Source organism: Oryx dammah, unplaced genomic scaffold, assembly GCF_014754425.2.
Source record: "Oryx dammah isolate SB20612 unplaced genomic scaffold, SCBI_Odam_1.1 HiC_scaffold_5, whole genome shotgun sequence".
NCBI classification, from domain to species: Eukaryota; Metazoa; Chordata; class Mammalia; order Artiodactyla; family Bovidae; genus Oryx; species Oryx dammah.
Window position 1 is genome coordinate 48,700,753 of NW_024070189.1, and position 18,130 is coordinate 48,718,882.

The 18,130-nt window shown below is 41.3% G+C and overlaps 1 protein-coding gene across 3 annotated transcripts in view; it reads right to left on the minus strand.

Annotated features, from left to right (window-relative positions):
• Nucleotides 1–18,130, minus strand: part of HMGXB3 (HMG-box containing 3) — a 60,703-nt gene that overhangs the window by 38,109 nt on the left and 4,464 nt on the right. For all 3 annotated transcript variants that reach the window (XM_040239580.1, XM_040239578.1, XM_040239579.1), the window contains 7 exons: nucleotides 17,812–17,986; nucleotides 14,114–14,611; nucleotides 12,460–12,558; nucleotides 6,971–7,102; nucleotides 2,495–2,901; nucleotides 274–449; nucleotides 44–141 (listed from right to left, as the gene is read on the minus strand). In XM_040239580.1, the coding sequence (XP_040095514.1) occupies nucleotides 44–141; nucleotides 274–449; nucleotides 2,495–2,901; nucleotides 6,971–7,102; nucleotides 12,460–12,558; nucleotides 14,114–14,611; nucleotides 17,812–17,986 (1,585 nt within the window). The remainder of the gene's footprint in view (nucleotides 1–43; nucleotides 142–273; nucleotides 450–2,494; nucleotides 2,902–6,970; nucleotides 7,103–12,459; nucleotides 12,559–14,113; nucleotides 14,612–17,811; nucleotides 17,987–18,130) is intronic.

Below are 18,130 nucleotides of genomic sequence, written 5' to 3' on the forward strand. Positions count from 1 at the left end.
GCCAGCACCCCCAGGGAGCTCCCCCTCTGGGGAATGGTCTTACCTTCACCTCACCAGTGCTAGATGGCTGCTGGATGGGCTGGCCCAGCTGCTTCAGCGTGCTTGGCTTCAGGCCACAAGTCCTCACAGAGGGAGTCTTATCTGAGACAATCAGGAGCCAAACTGGTGACTTAAGTGCATTCAGAGTGGCCCTAAGTCTCTCATCTCCATGCTCAACCCCCACTCCTGCCCTCTTCCAACAGTCCCTCTTCCCGGGTCTGTCCCAGACCTTACCACTCAGAGGGAAGGCCTGCCTGGCCCTGGGCAGTCCCATGCTGCTGCCTCGGCCCACATTAGCTGGAGCTGGAAGAATTGCTCTCATGGGTCTTGCTGCAGCCAGTAATGATGGCTTGCCCCGTGCTCTGCCTTTAAGCTCTGGGGCTCTGGGCATAGGAGTGAGCAGGTCAACTCTGAAAAAAAAAAAAAAAAGAAGGAAACTTTCCTAGAAATTCCAGACCAAGGGGAAGAAAATCCAAATGCTATCTCCAGATAGCACTTTATTAGAGGAATACTAGCCTGGTTAAAATGTCATACTTTAGACATTAATTAAACCATTAAGTAGCTCTGTAACCCTGGGCAGGAAATCCCACTTCTGTTTACCTTAAGTTTCTAATACGTAAAATGGGAAACTAATTACAGGTACTTCATGGGTCATTATGAAGATTTTTTAAAAGTGCAAAATCATGCCTACAGTGAGGAATTATCACCAGCCAAGGTAGCTGTAACATCTAGTCCACCCCTAGTCAGCTCAAGTATTTACAGTGTATCAGTCTCCCACATGAGGGCTGCTGAGAGGCCCTGGAGAACAAAGTCGGTGTTTCCTTCATCTCTGTGGCTCCGATTTGAGCATTAAGCCTGTCCACAGGAGGCCTCAATACACCTTGGCTAAAGTGCTTCAGCTGCCCAAAGCAAAAGTGCATAGCATCCTTCTCTAAGGACACAGAACCATCTCAGAGTATTGCTATATTGTTAAATTTTAAAAGGCAATGAGTCAAAGTATGTATGTTATGCTGCCATTTGTGTAAAGAAAGGTGGGGAAAAAAAATAGACACACACACACACAATTGACCTTGAACAGAATGTATTAGGGGAACTGACCTACACGTACTCAAAAGCTCATTGATAACTGCACAGCCCTTCCTCCATATCCAGAGTTCCCCAACCCACTGCACACCATGCAGTACAACAGAATGTATGTACTGAAAACAATCCATATGTAAGTGGATCCACACCATGCAAGTCCATGTTTGTTCAAGAGTTAACTCTGTATGTACAAACATCACATGTTTTCCCACCTTTCTTTACACAAATTTAGCATAACATACGTATTTTAATATCTTCACTTAAAAAACTTAGTATTATTATAAACACACACACTATCTGTCTATATATACTTAAAATTATCTCTAAAAACACAGAAAGTTAGGAATATTGTCTGTGGTAAATGGGAATGGAGCACTGAAGGATGGGACAGAAAGATTTTTTTTCAGGATATATTTCTTACATCTTGGAGTCTGAACTAAGTATATTTTCTATTCAACAATAAAAAAATTTCATCATAATAATATAAACCAGAATTTCTAAATCATGACACTACTAACATTTTGGGCCAAATAATTCTCTGGCACAAGAGGCTGTCCTGTGCAGTGCAGGATGTCTAGCGGCATCCTTGGCCTCTATCAGTAGGTGCCAGTAGCACTCTCTCCCCAATTGTGTCAACCGAAAATGTCTCCAAACACTGCCACAATGTCCCCTGGGGCACTGTGCCCCTTTGAGAACCACTGATATAAACAAATAAGGAATTTCCATTTTAAGATGATAGTTGCCTTTGGAAAGCAGCTACATAGAGCATCCAGTTAAACCTCTAAAAAAGGGAAGAAAAACAGCCCATACTTATGGACCTCTCCTATCTGAAAGCTTTACATGTGATCTTTTTCAGGCATATGGTCAGGCATTGAGGATATGATTTTTTTTTTTTTAGAAGCCTCAACTCAAAATTTTCCAGCGGGGGAGAATGGGTATGAAGTGTCTGTGCCCAGTCAAATAGAAGCCCAAGGAAGAGTCACAATCAGAATTTAGTTCTCTGACCACCAGGACAGGAATCTTTACATAAGATGCCTTAATAATACCTCGCTTTCCAAATGTAGGAGCCAGGATTGAATACCAGGTCTGTAACACTGCCCACAGTCTGTACTAGCAAGACTGTACAATAAATGCTTTAGGGAGACTGAAGAGATGTATAAGGACCAGGAACAGTAGTGAAAAGACAGCAGAGTATAGGAGAAAAGGCAAATCAATGTCTCTAGGCTTCAGTTTCTGTATCTAACATAGAAACCATGAATTGGGCTCTGTTGCCTGTCTTAGGAATGCTATAAAGACATGGACAAAACACACACTGGACACTTCACAAGCTGCTGTTCTAAATGCAATGCTATATATAAACACACTGGGTTACCCTGTAGGCTTTTTAGGAGCAGGGAGTGAACCGGAGGTGCTGGTCCCTTCAGCTGGCGGTGGCACGTCTAGTCCAGGACTGTCATTTTCAGTTGTCCCCAGAGAGACCTCAGGCTTGACCACTGGCGTCTTAATGACTGCTGTGCCATGATTCCCAGGAGTTTCCTTGACCAAAACATGGGCATCTGAGATGATCACTTCCTCCCACTCATTCTCCTCACCCACTTCTCTTGGAGGAGCTACACTGAGAAGCTGGCTTACAGCTTCTGAGTTCTCCAGAGTCAGTTTGGAAGCGTTTTCCTTAGCGGAATTTTGCTCAGTGGTGACAGGCTGCTGATTTCTTTTAACCACAGAGCCTTTGGAGGAGACACCAGAAGTCAATTCCACTTTGACTTTGGCTGGCTTTTCCTAGAAAAAATAAGAAAACCTTTTATACATGTGGCATTTTACAGATGACAACACATTTACAAATATTCTCTCATTTGATTCTCGTAACAATTATGTATGAGCAACAGATAAGAAGTTGAGGCTGAGAGAGGAAGAGGCTGACTTCAGGTCCCAAGTTTTATAAAACTGGCCTGAACCTGAGTCTTCTGATTCCAGTTTCCTTTCACCATAATATTCAAGGCTATAGTTAGCATAAACCTATTCTTCTAATAAATTTCTTAATGACATGTTTCTTTAGGTTTCAGCAAACAAATACTGGCATTTTTTTACTTCGACCTCTGACTGTTCAAGGCCTACTTCTTAAAAAAATTTCTTAACAGTGGTTATGTCCAAAATGGATCTCAGAGTTTTCTTCTTCCACATGAACAGTGAAAGGCACTATAAACTAGAAGACAAACCACAAAAGCTGGGTTCTGTCTAGGCTCTGCTTCATCATCACTGCTTATGTCACCTGAGGCAAGCTTCATCTGATTCCTCAATTCTCATTATGGAAAAAGAGAGCTCTTGGGTCAATGGCAGGAAGACAGCCTTTGGGAGACTTAATTGTTCATGGAGGGGAAGGACCCCTCTTTGCACTTTTCAGGAAGCTCAGTACCTGTGGCCAATGCCATTAAATTTCAGTATTGTCTCCCAGTCATTGACTATCAAAAACCCCTTACATTTCTAAAGTCCCTCTGGGCCACATGGTGCCTCTGGCTAAGAACCAACATAGATAACCTTTCAAAAATCTCCAATAAAGCACTCTTAGGTTCTAACACAGAGAAGGAAATGGCAACCCACTCCAGTACTCTGGCCTGGAAAATCCCATGGACAGAGGAGCCTGGTGGGCTGCAGTCCATGGGGTCACTAAGAGTCGGACATGACTGAGCGACTTCACTTTCACTTTTCACTTTCATGCACTGGAGAAGGAAATGGCAACCCATTCCAGTGTTCTTGCCTGGAGAATCCCAGGGACGGGGGAGCCTAGTGGGCTGCCATCTATGGGGTTGCACAGTCGGACACGACTAAAGCGACTTAGCGGCAGCAGGTTCTAACACACGATGACAAACCATGAAGACAAGAAACATTCTTAGTAAATTGTACTCAGCTTCCTGACTGCTCAAGAGGGAAGTCAGCAGAAAAACAGGAAACATGTTAAACCAAATCCTTGAGATGAGGTATTTGAGCAAAATGTTGCCCACTAAGTAGGCTATAGACAAAAATTCTTTGCAGGAAGACTGAGTAATTTAAGCAAACAGAGCAAAAAACTTGAGCTAGTGGTCTCACATTTCCTTCACTCAGCATACCCTTTTTAGATGTCACTTTCTTTCAAGATGGAAGACAAATACTACCAGTTCCTCGTGCAGAGACCTCAATTACTGCTATAGGAGTGAGGCCTTGAGCTAAAGAGCCTTATATACCATCTTTTGTTCCATCCAACTCACTGGGAACTGTGCCACATGTTTCTTGGGCTAATTTTAGCCAGTATAAACTCCAGAACAATATAAGAAAAGGTGAGTCATTTCCTGACTGGCATGGACATATTTGAAACTTTCAGAGACTATTTATACTTGCTCCTTCAAAAATGAGAACTCAAGAAATCTTAAGATTCTGCAGCTTAACAGCACAGCAATGCCTGCAGTCTGGTTTAGTGGAAAAGACAATAGCATAACTAACAATGTGAAGGTAACAAGTCATTTTTCCTCAATCTATTTTTCCTCAGATAGAAACTGGGAGTTGAACTAGCTGATAACCAAAGTCACTTTTATCTCTAAAATTTTAAATGCATTTAAGCTACAATGTTACCCTTTTTCTTCTCAAAATTACTTATTCTGTTCCAAGGAGACTTAGAAATCACAGTATATGCTCTTTACATGGTAATTCTTTTTTAAAAATATTTACTTATTATTTATTTGGCGGCATCAGCTCTTCATTGCAGTGAATAGGCTTAGTTTCCCCCAAGGCATGTGGGATCTTAATTCCCCAACCAGGGATTGAACCCGTGTCTCCTGCATTAGGAGGTGGATTCTTAACCACTGGACCACCAGGGAAATCCGTACATAGTAATTCTTGGAAAAATCTTGGAGAAAAAAATCTCTGACTTAGCAAGTAAAGACAGGAGACAAGTAGCTAAGAAAAAAAATTTATGCACGTCATAAGTTCGATCTCAGAAAGAGAATGGCTTAACAGTTATTTCAATAAAAGGGAGGGGAGAAGACAAAATGAAAAAGCAAAGAAAGCCAAAGTCAAAACACAATCTGAAACAGATTGTGCACAGGATCGGTCAGACTCGCGCAAAAGCACAGGAAACAAGATCATCTGACAGACCTGCTGTGCACCAGTGAAGAAGAAGGACCAAGGAGAAGTCCAACTACTACCCAATTCTATCTTCCTACCGCAGTTGGGGAAGTGTATTTTGGGAGAAGAATTAGGGTGGGAATAAATGAAATGGCTTCACAACACAAAAACTCCACAAAGCCCTAGGTATTTCCTGCCCCTTGAAGTGTTAATGTTCACAGTAATAACAAGAGACAATTATACTGCTGCCAACAATGGGAGCAGTGAACCCCTACAGAGGATTGAATATATAATTACACTAGAAATGAACCATCCACTTTGCATGGATAATTTCATCTGACCCCTCCAACAACCCTATTGATGTAGGTAATATTCTTAACTTCTATTTACAAATGAAAGGAAGCCTAAATCAAGAACAGAAATGTAGAATGACTTTCCCAAGGCTACAATGTTAAATACCTGAGTAGGGGTTTGAACTGAGGAAGCTGACTCCAGAATTATATTCTTAATTATTAACCTATTCTGTCTCCAAAACTGGTGCTATCCTGAACTTCAATACTTAGCCAGGGGGCAAAAGTCACTATCCTGATAATTTTCTAAGAAATGTTCTGTGGAAAATGCCCCAAAGGAACTTAGTAAGTATGATACTATGAAAGTTTTCTCTACAGAGAAAATAAGTCTGGACCATGAGTTGAAACACATGATGAACACAATCCTAGCCTAAACTATTTCACAAAAACAATGCCTTCTCTTTCCTTTTCTAGCTACCCAAATTCTATTGCTCTTTCCAAATCATCTCCTCTATAAAACAGCTTCTATTTTAGTCCTTTTGTCCCTAGATAATTTACAGTTGCATATCAAAAATGGGGCAAGTATGTATGATTTACAGTCAGTGCCAAGCATACAACAGGTAACAAAAAACATGTTCTGAACTGAACATCACAGGGGCATAGCTCTAATGCTCATTTATTTACCGAGCACCATTTATCTGGAGACAGAAGTACATATTTGGAAAGTTAAACTATGGCAGAGCTTGAATACTGGGTTAAAGACCTCCATTTTTAATAGAAGCTATAGGAAACTAAGTGGGCTTCCCTGGTGGCTCAGACGGTAAAGAATCTGCCTGCAATGTGGGCAACCTGCGTTTGATCCCTGGGTCGGGAAGATTCCCTGGAGAAGGAAATGACAACCCACTCCAGTATTCTTGCCTGGAAAATCCCATGAACAGAGGAGCCTGTTGGGCTACAGTCCATGGGATTGCAAAGATTCAGACAATACTGAGCAACTAACACTTTCCACATGAAACTAAAAGGACTCAGAGCTAAGGAATGTGTGTATGAATAGCTAAGCAGTTAGTGTGGAGGGTAGATTGCTAAAAAGGTGACCCTAACAGGAAATGAATTTAACATAGTATAGTCATTCATGGAAAACTATGAAGCAGTTAAAGATAACGTTTTTGAAGAATATTTAATGATATGGTACAGTGAAAGAAAAAAGACAAGATACAGAATTTCTATAGCCACAAATAAAGACTAGAAAAAATCCTAACAGACACTGAAATCTTAACAATGGCTTTTCTTGGGATGGAGGTTACGGATAACATTTTATTCTTTCTTCTTAAAAAGAAAAGAAACTGACTTATTTGTAGCATCAGAAAAGTTAAATGAATATTAATTTAAGTCATCTATTCTTAAGGGGAATAGTAAGGTTACTTTGTGGGGTTTCCAAAGCAGTGATGGCCAATGGACTCTACCTTTGGGATCCACTTCCCTCCGAGGAAGTTACCACAGGTGGGGCACTTGGGTGGCTTGTGCCTGGTGACATAGGTAAAGGAGCAGCCCGGGCTGGTACATGTCCCATGGCCCCGCCGGGTGTATGTAGTAGTCTGTAAAAAAAGAAAAGGAAAGGTCAGAATCAACAGTGCAACCTAATCTCTCTCAGATCCTGATGACTATTAGAACCCCAACAATGGCAGGAGGATATCAGCTTTGCAAAAAATTAGCCAGTTCATGGTCTTAAAAGATCAGAACTGGAAAGGCCCTAAAATACAACTTATTAGTTCACATTTTAGAAATGGAGAAAGTGAATGCAAATGAAGAAAAACAACTGCCTACGGTTACAGAAGAACAAAGATTATGATAGTTACAATTAATTAAGTGAAATACCACACAGTGCTAAACACTCTATCAATATCTCATTTAAAGTTCTCAGCAATACTGAGGTTCAGAGTGGTTAGATGCTTTGTTTCAAATCATGAATCATGTGGTGACTCAAGGACACAGCCAGGCCTAGAAGACAGATCTTTTTGATTCCTGGTCAAAACTCCTTCCATGCATCCTGCTGCACCCTATGGCTCTCCATACATCAAAGCGCTTGCTTCATCTTCATTCTTATTAGTTAAAAATCAGAGAACCTACAATCTAGGATTCAAAGATATAAAAACAGTCCAGTCACTAAAAAAATGAGAGGGAACTCCAGTTGAAACCAGGTCCTTTGACACTCAACAGAATTTGATTATTTGTATACATATATTCAATCACTGGCTCATATAATCTCTGGTGATTTCCCTTTGAACAGAATGTATTACATTTCAGCTACAAATAGAAATTAGCCACGCTCCATTTCTTGATTAATGCTGCAAAGAAAACACTTCCCTGTCAGATCTGTTCGGTCACTTATGAATGGTTTACTCAGCTTCTAATCCCTGTCTCCCTAGCCTGGCCAGAAAGCAAAAACCTCCCTTAGGAAACACCAAGCTGCCTCTAGGCTGCCTCTGGCCAGAACACCTAAGGAAAAAGGGATATGACAGTGATAGCAAATCAAGGATGAGTATGAAGTTGTGTGGCACCAGGAAAAAGGATCTGGGTTCCAACTTCGTCACTGACACACTGAATGAGCTGGGGGTAATTCATCTTTGCTCTTGGGCCCTTGATTTCCTGTTCTGTAAAATCACCTGCCCTTTCTGCTTAATGGGTATATCTTGAGGAACAAAAAGCTTGTAAGACTATTTTTAATGGAAAATAAAACATTTGTCTTTTCTCTGACTGTGGCCCCACACAGAATAGTCATTCTGAATACATTCCCAGAGAAAAGTTAGTTCCATAAATAAATCACCACCAACCTGGAAATACTCCTAAAGAGCAGCGTACAGAAATGACTTTAGAAAATAATGCCAGTGTTCAAGGCTGATGTTGCCTTCTTAAGTAGTTCTAGAAGAGCTTGATTTAACATTTATTAGACCATGAAAGAACATTAATTTCCTGAAGAGGAAAGGTTCAGGAAAATAATTTACTACAACTTTCTTACCTAATAAAATATTATTTATCTGTAGCGGGAATTTTAAGAGGAAAAGGCAGACTATGACAAGTTAAATATATGTACCTAAAAGAAACCAAGATACGTATCCTAAAAAAAACCAATACAGTAATGAAGACAAAGTTAATGAGCCATAGACCAATAAATGAGATAAAATAGACTCATTAAAAATATTCAATTTGGAGTTCCCTGGTGGTCCAGTGGTTGAGAATCCACCTGCCAATGCAGGGAACATGGGTTCAATCCCTGGTCCGGGAAGATTCCACATGCTTCGGGGCAACTAAGCACACGTGCCACAACTACTGAGCCCAGGAGCTGCAACAACTAAAGGCCGTACACTCTAGAGCCCTAGCTCTGCAATGAGAAACCTGAGCACCGCAGCTACAGAGTAACTCCCACCCACCACAACTAGTAAAAGCCCACATGCAGCAATGAAGACCTAGGGCAGCCGAAAATAAATAAATCATTAAAAAAAATATATTTAAGCATTTCAAAAGAAAATATAATAAAACATAACCAAAACAATAACAAGAAGAGGACATATTTAAACCAAATCATATTAATAATCACATTAAATATATAGTGCCTAAATACTAAATTATAAGGCAGAGACAGTCAGACAGGTCTTGCTCTTACAGTCAAACTATATGCTGTCTACCAAAAAGGTACTTTAAATACAATGCTACAAAAAGGTAGAAGGATGGAAAAAGATATAGCTTGTTAATAACAATAATCAAAAGAAAGCTTGATACCAGACCTAAGTAGATTTATGCCACTTCTTAATAAAGGAGCAATAAACTTATCCAGAGAATTTAACAATCCTAAACATTTATGTATTTAATAACAGTCAAAATACATGACACATAAACTAACAGAACTGCAAAAAGAAACATAAATCTACAACGACTGGTGGATGCTTTCTTAGTAGTTGACAGAAACAGTCAACAGAAAATCAGTAAGGGTCTGAAATGTACAGAACACTCCAACACCAGATTACACACTCTTTTCAAATGCACTTAGACCATTATCAAGAGAAACCATACTCTGAGCCATAAAATAAGCCACACTGAATTTAAAAGGATTCAAGTCTTACACAAACTACAAAGTTCTAATCACAATGGAATCAAATCAGAAATCGATACAGAAAGATATCTGGAAAATCCCAAATATTTGGAAAATGATACACCTCTACATAACTCATGGGTCAAATAAGTTAGAAAGCATTTCGAACTGAATAACAATGAAAACATACCCTATCAAAATTTGTGGGATGCCACTAAAAGTAGTGCTTGAAAGTGAAAGTCGCTCAGTCGTGTCTGACTCTGCAACCCCATGGACTATACAATCCACGGAATTCTCCAGGCCAGAATACTGGAGGGGGTAACCCTTCCCTCGGAGAAGGTAATGGCACCCCACTCCAGTACTCTTGCCTGGAAAATCCCATGGACGGAGGAGCCTGGTGGGCTGCAGTCCATGGGGTCGCTAAGAGTTGGACACGACTGAGCAACTTCACTTTCACTTTTCACTTTCCTGCATTGGAGAAGGAAATGGCAACCCACTCCAGTGTTCTTGCCTGGAGAATCCCAGGGACGGGGGAGCCTGGTGGGCTGCCGTTTATACAGTCACACAGAGTCAGACACGACTGAAGCTACTCAGCACCAGCAGCAGCAGCACCACCACCACCACCACCAGCACCACCACCCTTTCCCTTCTCCAGGGGATCTTCCCAACCCAGGGATCGAACCCCGGTCTCCTGCCTTGCAGGCAGATTCTTTACCAGCTGAGCCACAAGAGAAGCCCGAAGTAGTGCTTGGAGGCAAATTAAGCACTAAGCAGCTATATTAGAAAAGAAAGTCTCAAATCAATAACCTCAGCTTCTACCTTAAGAAACTAGGTAAGACCAAATTAAACCCAAAGTAAGCAGCAGAATGATAATAAAGATCATGGCAAAAAAGAGTGAAACAGAAAGCAGAAAAACAATAGAGAGGATCAATGAACCCAAATGTTCCCTCTCTGAGAGCAGTAAAATCAATAACCTCTAGCCAAGTTTATCAGGAAAAAAGAAAGAAGACCCAAATTACCAGCGTCAGTAATGGAGAAGGGAAATCACTACATATTTTATAGACATTAAAAGGACACAGGTTCCTCAAAACTTTAAAGACAGAATTACCACATGATTCAGTAATGCTACCCTTAGGGTATTACATCCAAAAGAATTGATTAGAGGGACTCAAACAGACATTTGTATACCAAAGTACATATCACCACTACTCACAATAATCAAAAGGCAGAAATAAACCAAATATCCAGCAATGTTTATGAATGGATAAACAAAATGTAGTATACACACACAATGGAATATATTTTAGCCATAAAAAGGAATGAAATTCTGATACATGCCCTAAGACAGATGAACCTTGAAAACATGTTAAATGAAAAAGTCAGATAAAAAAAGGTAGTATCTGAATGATTCCACTTATTTGAGGTACCTAGAATACACCAATTCCAAGAAAGTAAAATAGCTATTACTAGGGCCTAGGGTAGAAAGCAGGGGCAGGGAATGGGGGTAACTGCTTAATAGATAGTTTCTGGTTGGAATCATGAAAAAGTTCTGAAAATGCATAGTGCTAATGACTGCATAACATTGCGAATATACTTAACATCAACAGCATTTGAATTGTACACTTAAAAATGACTAAAAGGGTAAATTTCATTACATGTTTTACCAGTTTTTTAAAATTCTGTGAAAGACAAACTTTCAAAGCTCACTCCAAAATAATCTGAATAGTTTTACCTATGTTTTAAAAATTGGACTTGCCATTATAAACCTTCCCACAAAGAAATCTCCAGGCCCAGATGAGTTCATTGGTAACTCTAACCATTTAAGGAAGAAATAACGCCAGTACTATACAAAACTCTTTCAAAAAATAGAAGAGCAGAAAATATTTCATAGCTCATTCTATGAAGTAAGCATAACTTTGATACTAAAACAAGAAAAACACTGTATAAGAAAATTAAGAGACCAATAACATCCCTCATGAATATAAATAAAATTCTGAACAAAATGTTATCAAATCCAATCCAATAATATATTAGGATAATATATCATTGCTAAGTGAGGTCTACCCCAGGAACACAGCGTTAACGTTTGAAAAATACTATTAATCATACTAACAACAACAACAAAAAAACCCCAATCATCTCTAAAGACACACAAAAATCCAATATCCAATCCTGTTAAAAACTTCCAGCAAAAATAACTTCCTAAACGTGATAAGGGTACCTATGAAAAACCTACAGCTAATGATGAAAGACTAAAGACTTTCACCCTAAGAAGACAGACAAAGATGCTGGCTCACACCACTTCTACTCAACAGCGTGCTGGAGGTCCTTCACAAAACCCTACGACCGTCTCAGCACACATGCTGCAGTACGTGATGGAAAGAACAGTGCGAATCTGAAGACCTGGGTCCTCGTTCTGCTTTGTTTCGCAGCTCAGTGACCCTGAATCATAGAACAAGCCCTTTTTCTTCTTTGGACCTTTTCCCTAACCTGCACAATAACAGGACTGAATTCTATCAGTGATCTCTCAAGTTTTCTACATCTACACTTCAGAAAATATGATAAAAGCCATGGAACCTATCCCAAGAAATTACTTTTTCAAAGAGAAAAATTTGTATGTAACTTGAGTTCAAGGATCCTGTGGAGCTCTATTCACAGACCCGCCCCCCACCCTGGCACCCCCAGTTAAGAATATCTGAACCAGAAAATCTCTGAGATTTCTGCCAGTCCCCATGTCCTAAGTTCATAGAACAAGCCCTTTTTTGCTAAAGGGCAAATTGCTAAAGTTCATTAGCAATTTTAGAAAACTATCTGAAAGAGAATTCTTACGTAGCCAAAATCTCCATCAATTCCCCACATACTAACCAGTTTGATGGAAGTGGGGTTCTCCACAACCGAGTAGGCAGGAAGAGGCAACATAATGAACTGCGTGGCTGGCGCAGAGGAGCTACTCTCACCAGAATCCTGCGGGTACAGGGAGACAAGACAGTTTTATTGAGATGGAGTGAAGAACACCCAGGAGCACTCATAACACTGAAGACAATCAAGTCCAATAACCAGAGATAACATGCTTACCCAATGGATGCATCAAGAAAACGTATGAATCTACAATTATCTCAAAATAAAAGTTTAAGGACAAAGAAAACCACTACCACAGGGAATGTGCTATCCTCATTTTACAAATGAGAAAACTGAGGTTAAGATACTTCAGACTCCTAAGATCACATAAATAGTCAAAGAAACCAATTCTTGTGACCCTGTCAAATGTTCTCAGGAACCTATTCAGTTCAGTTGCTCAGTTGTGTCCGACTCTCTGCGACCCCATGAATCACAGCACGCCAGGCCACCCTGTCCGTCACCAACTCCCGGAATTCACCCAAACTCATGTCCATCGAATCGGTGATGCCATCCAGCCATCTCGTCCTCTGTCGTCCCCTTCTCCTCCTGCTCCCAATCCCTCCCAGCATCAGAGTCTTTTCCAATGAGTCAACTCTTCACATGAGGTGGCCAAAGTATTGGAGTTTCAGCTTTAGCATCAGTAGTCCCAAAGAACACCCAGGACTAATCTCCTTTAGGATGGACTGGTTGGATCTCCTTGCAGTCCAAGGGACTCTCAAGAGTCTTCTCCAACACCACAGTTCAAAAACATCAATTCTTCGGCACTCAGCTTTCTTCACAGTCCAACTCTCACATCCATACATCACCACTGGAAAAACCATAGCCTTGACTAGACCTATTAATCAGGCCAATGGCATGCTTCATTACCATAAACAGCATTGCGGCAACAAATAATAAAATTTACGCCTGGCAAGGAATCCTTTGGAGGGCTATCTGCTCTCACCCATCCAGGCTGTAGGGGCCACTGCATGCTGGTCCTCTTAGATTGAGCAGGACAAGTACCTCTCTGAGGATGCCATCCTACCCAGGATGACTGACAGCCTGGTGGCAGCTCCCCAACTCTTCACTTCCAGGGTCCACGCTGTGGAATCACTGAAATCACTGCTCTTTCCCCTCAACTGGGCATGACTGGGAAGAGATCTCCCCCTTCTTTCTCGGCTATTAGTCCGATCAACCTGGCTGTGAAAAGAACTTCCTTCTTCTACTTACTCTGTGCCCAAGAAGACCATTTACAATCCCTCCTGAACAGTTTTCAAGATGCTATTATGTTTGCTGAAACAATCATATGGGAACATAAAATCCTAACCAATGCTAACAGCCTAACAGATCCTGGCTTTGAGTCATGGACAGGCCAAATATCATTCCCATCCCTCCTGCTAATGTACCTTATCTCGTGTGAAGAAAACACTAGCTAAACTGAGCAAGAGGAGATATGAGTGCCTAAGAAACTGAAGAGGACTTTGGACCAAGCCTAGGGGCAAAAAGGTTCAAGAGGACTGCAGTCCAACTCAGAAGTGCCACACCAATTCCTAAGTACCACTACTCCAGAATCACACTGCATGGGTCTAGCTGCCTTTTTAACTCTCTCAGGTAAAGCTCAATCACAGTACCTGTCACTTACCCTCATGACTGTTACTACAGACATACTCTCCCCCACCTGCGGGTGGGGCACAGCCAGGCTTCCAGTGGTGAGGTCTGATGAGCCGTTCACTAAGGTCTCTTCAATAACCAGGCTCGTCTGATAAGGTTGGTGGCTCTCCCCTACCTCCAGGGAAGCCTCATTTAAGAGCACATCCTGGCCGAGGATCTCTGAGGTGGCAATCTCCTGTACAGCACCAGGCTGGGCAAGGGCTCCCACATCCTCAGCTAAGGCCTCCACAGCCAGGCATTGTTCTGCCATGCCTGCATGGCCAGGCACTGTCTCCAGGGCAGTGTTGGACACAAGAGACGGTCCTTTAGGGGACATCTGGTTCTGGGCCACACACAGCTCTAGCTGAGGGCAGCTCCGCTCCTCCTGCAGGCTGCTCTTGGGGATGATGATGTAATCTGAGCGAGGGAGGATCTTGCGGAAACCTGGGATGTCGGGAACCACAGCAGTCAGTCCAGAGAGCTTAGAGTTCTGATGATGAAGAAGCCACGTCGGGGAGACAAGGAGAGACAAACAGAGTTAAGACCACATGAAATACATGTATAAGCTTCCCCCACGACGGCCCCCACCACCCCCCTCAGAAGAACCAGAAAGATTCCATTCTCTTGACCTATGACTTAGATAGGGTCAGCCTCTGCCAACAGCAATGTCACACTTTAGCCAACGTAACTGACTCACTCAGTCACAAAGGAGACAGAAAGTGGATTAGATTCTATAAGGGGCACTGATCTCGGCATCATGCAACTGTGAGCTGAAATCCCAGATCTGGTGGAGTCTTGAACAAATTCTTTCCCCTTTTTAGGCTTTGCTGCCCTATCTGTAAAACAAGGGAACTGAATCTGGCTATTTATGAGTTCTTTTCCAGCTCTGACGCTTTAGGATTTCAAATTAGCTTTAGATGCCAGGACGTATAATGCTCAATGAAGCACTTAAAGCATCAAGATACAAACCAATAGGCCACTCTGGATCTCAGGGAAGCAAGAAGAATTCTGACATCACAGCATCTCCCAGACTTGCAAAGAAGGCTTCACAACAGAATGTGTATAGGGAAGGGGTTATATCATAAGGACCTGAATATACTAGAGGAGGTGGGAGAATATAAACATTAACACTGACCTAGGAAGGTTTAGGAAATACTTCTTAAAAGCAATACTATTAAGTTAGGTACTATTGTCATGCCCATTTCTCAAATGAGGGAACTGAAGGAGGGCAAACTTTCCCAAAACACACAATTAGTGAGTAGTAAGACTGAGACTCCAGGCCAGGTCTTCTAAGGAGCTAGAAGACCAGGTACTAGAACACTAGAAGCCACAGCTCTGCATAGCTACCTGGAACCAAGAAAAAGGTGCTTGTGTTTCATTTTTTCAATTTAAACTGAAAGTTACCCAACAAGAAAAACAGACAAGTTCAAAGTGAACAGGTAAGTGAGAACGGAAATTAATTGGACCCAAAACTAATTTTAGAAGCACCATTTAAAAAGAACTAAATCAATTACAAAAGGATCTTAAAAAAAAAAAGAAGTGGATGAGATTCTTAGGCTACAAAAGCAGCACTCAGGTGAAACTTGAAACTGTCCAAACCCATGATGGAGCCTGTACTGGAGAGACAATGAAGAAATGACATTCTCAAGCCACCCTGTGAAGCCGACAGGTCAAGAGAAGAAAGCTAAACGGTGGCAAATACAAAGGCTGGTCTGGACTTTATCAACAAATCCAAGCCCAGAGAAACCAGGGCAGCCTGAATGACATTCATCTTACACACTGTAAGGAATGACACTGAAACCACAGGCCCCGCAACCTGGCAAGAGACCTAAAGAGCTGCAAGGGACATGGCCCACCACAAGGTCCCTGGCAGGTTTCCACAGTACGGGCAGGAGGCTCCCACCTGCACACCAGGTAATTGGGGAGAGGTCAAACAGCACATACAATCTCACCCGGTCTTGGCACACCCCAGATGCTCACTGAATGTCACCTTTTCTTGTTACATGGTCACCGGACGTTTAATCTACTAAAGAGTGGTATTTACTGACCAAGTCAGTATGTTCCAAGAACACAGCCAGGTGTTTTACATTATCTATTTTAAACACTGCGAACAGATACTATTATCCCCATTTTACCAATAAGGAAAGCAGGACTCAAAACTTAAATGATTCTTTCAAGGTTACAGCTAGTTAATATTAGAGCTAGTTTATTCATAATAATCTTGGGGATAGTGGTGGGGATGACGGTAGATACAAATTTACATATGGATAAAAAATCATTATAGATGATCTACTTGAATTTTTTAAGTCTTAATAAGGACCTATAACAACACCCAGTTTTAAAACCCATGTCAGGGGACTTCCCTGGAGGCCCACTGGGTAAGACTCTGTGCTTCTATAATAAAAGGTCTGGATTCGATTTCTGGTCGGGAGAACTATGATCCCACATGACAAAAAAACTGAAATTTTTTTTAAAATTAAAAACCATATCATTTCAGGATTAGGTAAAATTTTCTTGTATCATGGGCAAAAAGTTTGTGACTTTATAATGGGGAAACCAAAGAAAATATGTGTACTTTTCCCAGACTTCACCTCTCCTTCTCCTAGACTCAGTTTACAAACAAATCATCCAGAGGAGGAATAGAGTGGCATCTCCCAGATGGTAGGTAACACAGAGCTCTTCTAAGAAGAGAAATGCCAAGCCAACAAGGACAAACTAACCTAAATGGTGGCCAATGGCAGATGGGCCCCACTAAAGGAAACATAACCTGTTCTGCTATAACACTGTCACTGTATTCCTGAAGAACTTTTGCTCTATATGATCAAGAAAGTCAGAGACTCTTGTTTCAACTGGAAAAAAGGGAGTTAAGGTGAAAAGGTTTCAGCTTACAATAACAGAAATTTTTGTTTAAAAAAAAAAAGGCAGTACTAATAGCTGTCAGTACATTTTATTATTATAAACAATAATAACAAAATGGCTGACAGACACAAACCAAAGAGCTTTCTTGCTTATTCTTTAATGCAATCGTTCAAAGGCTTAGTCCCTTCCGTGAACTTCAGCTTTAGCCTTACACTTTTTGTTCAATAGTTCAATACCAGTGCTAGAACATGTCTTATATAAAGCAGCTGTGTCCACCTCTAAACTCACAAGCCTAATTGCTGATTATGGGATAAGTGATAGTGGTCAACACACCACAAATTAATAACATTTACACTCAACTGATAACATGAAAATCCACGGTGTAGGGAAAATGTCTGTAGAAGCTACTCGATGAAGGGAAAGGAACACTTAACTACTCACAAGGACGAGAGGCTCCAAGTTTTGCTAAAATTCAGAAAAGGAACCTAAGGCTCCCTGGAGACAATGTACGGCCACAAGCAAAGAGTACAAGAGAGTATGGGGCATCATCGGAATAGAAACAGAGGGAGTCCCCTGGCAGTCCAGTGTTTGGGACTCAGCACTCTCCACGCCATAGCCCAGGTGCAACCCCTGGTTGGCTTGAGATTCTGCAAGCCATGCGGCGCAGACAAAAAAAAGAAAGAGACAATATCAGACTCAAGAAAGGTAAAAATGACTCAACTTTAAAGTTCTCCCAAGAGAAGAAAATAGGAGAACAAGAGGTTGGATTTCCCAAGCCTTACCACTAGAGCAATGGAGGTATTAGCTGAAGCGGGGGGAAAAATTACTTACAGGATCCAGACCTTCTTTCTCTAGTTTGGCTTTCTCCAGGTAGTAACTCCTCTCGGCCACACTGAGCAGCCTCCAGCTCTCACTAATCTTCTTATTGATCTCAGACTGAGGGAGGTGGGGGAGCTCCTGCTGCACTTTCAGGTAGATGTCGTAATAGTACAGAAGGTAAGCAGACCTGAGGAAGCAAGGACTTAGTAAGGCTTCCTCTCCCTCAACCAGTAAACTCTACAATATTTGAGTAGTGAAGAGTTAAATACAAAACCCAGCTTTCCATTTCAAAAGCATTTCTGTAAACAGAGACTGAAGCAAAGAAGCGTTT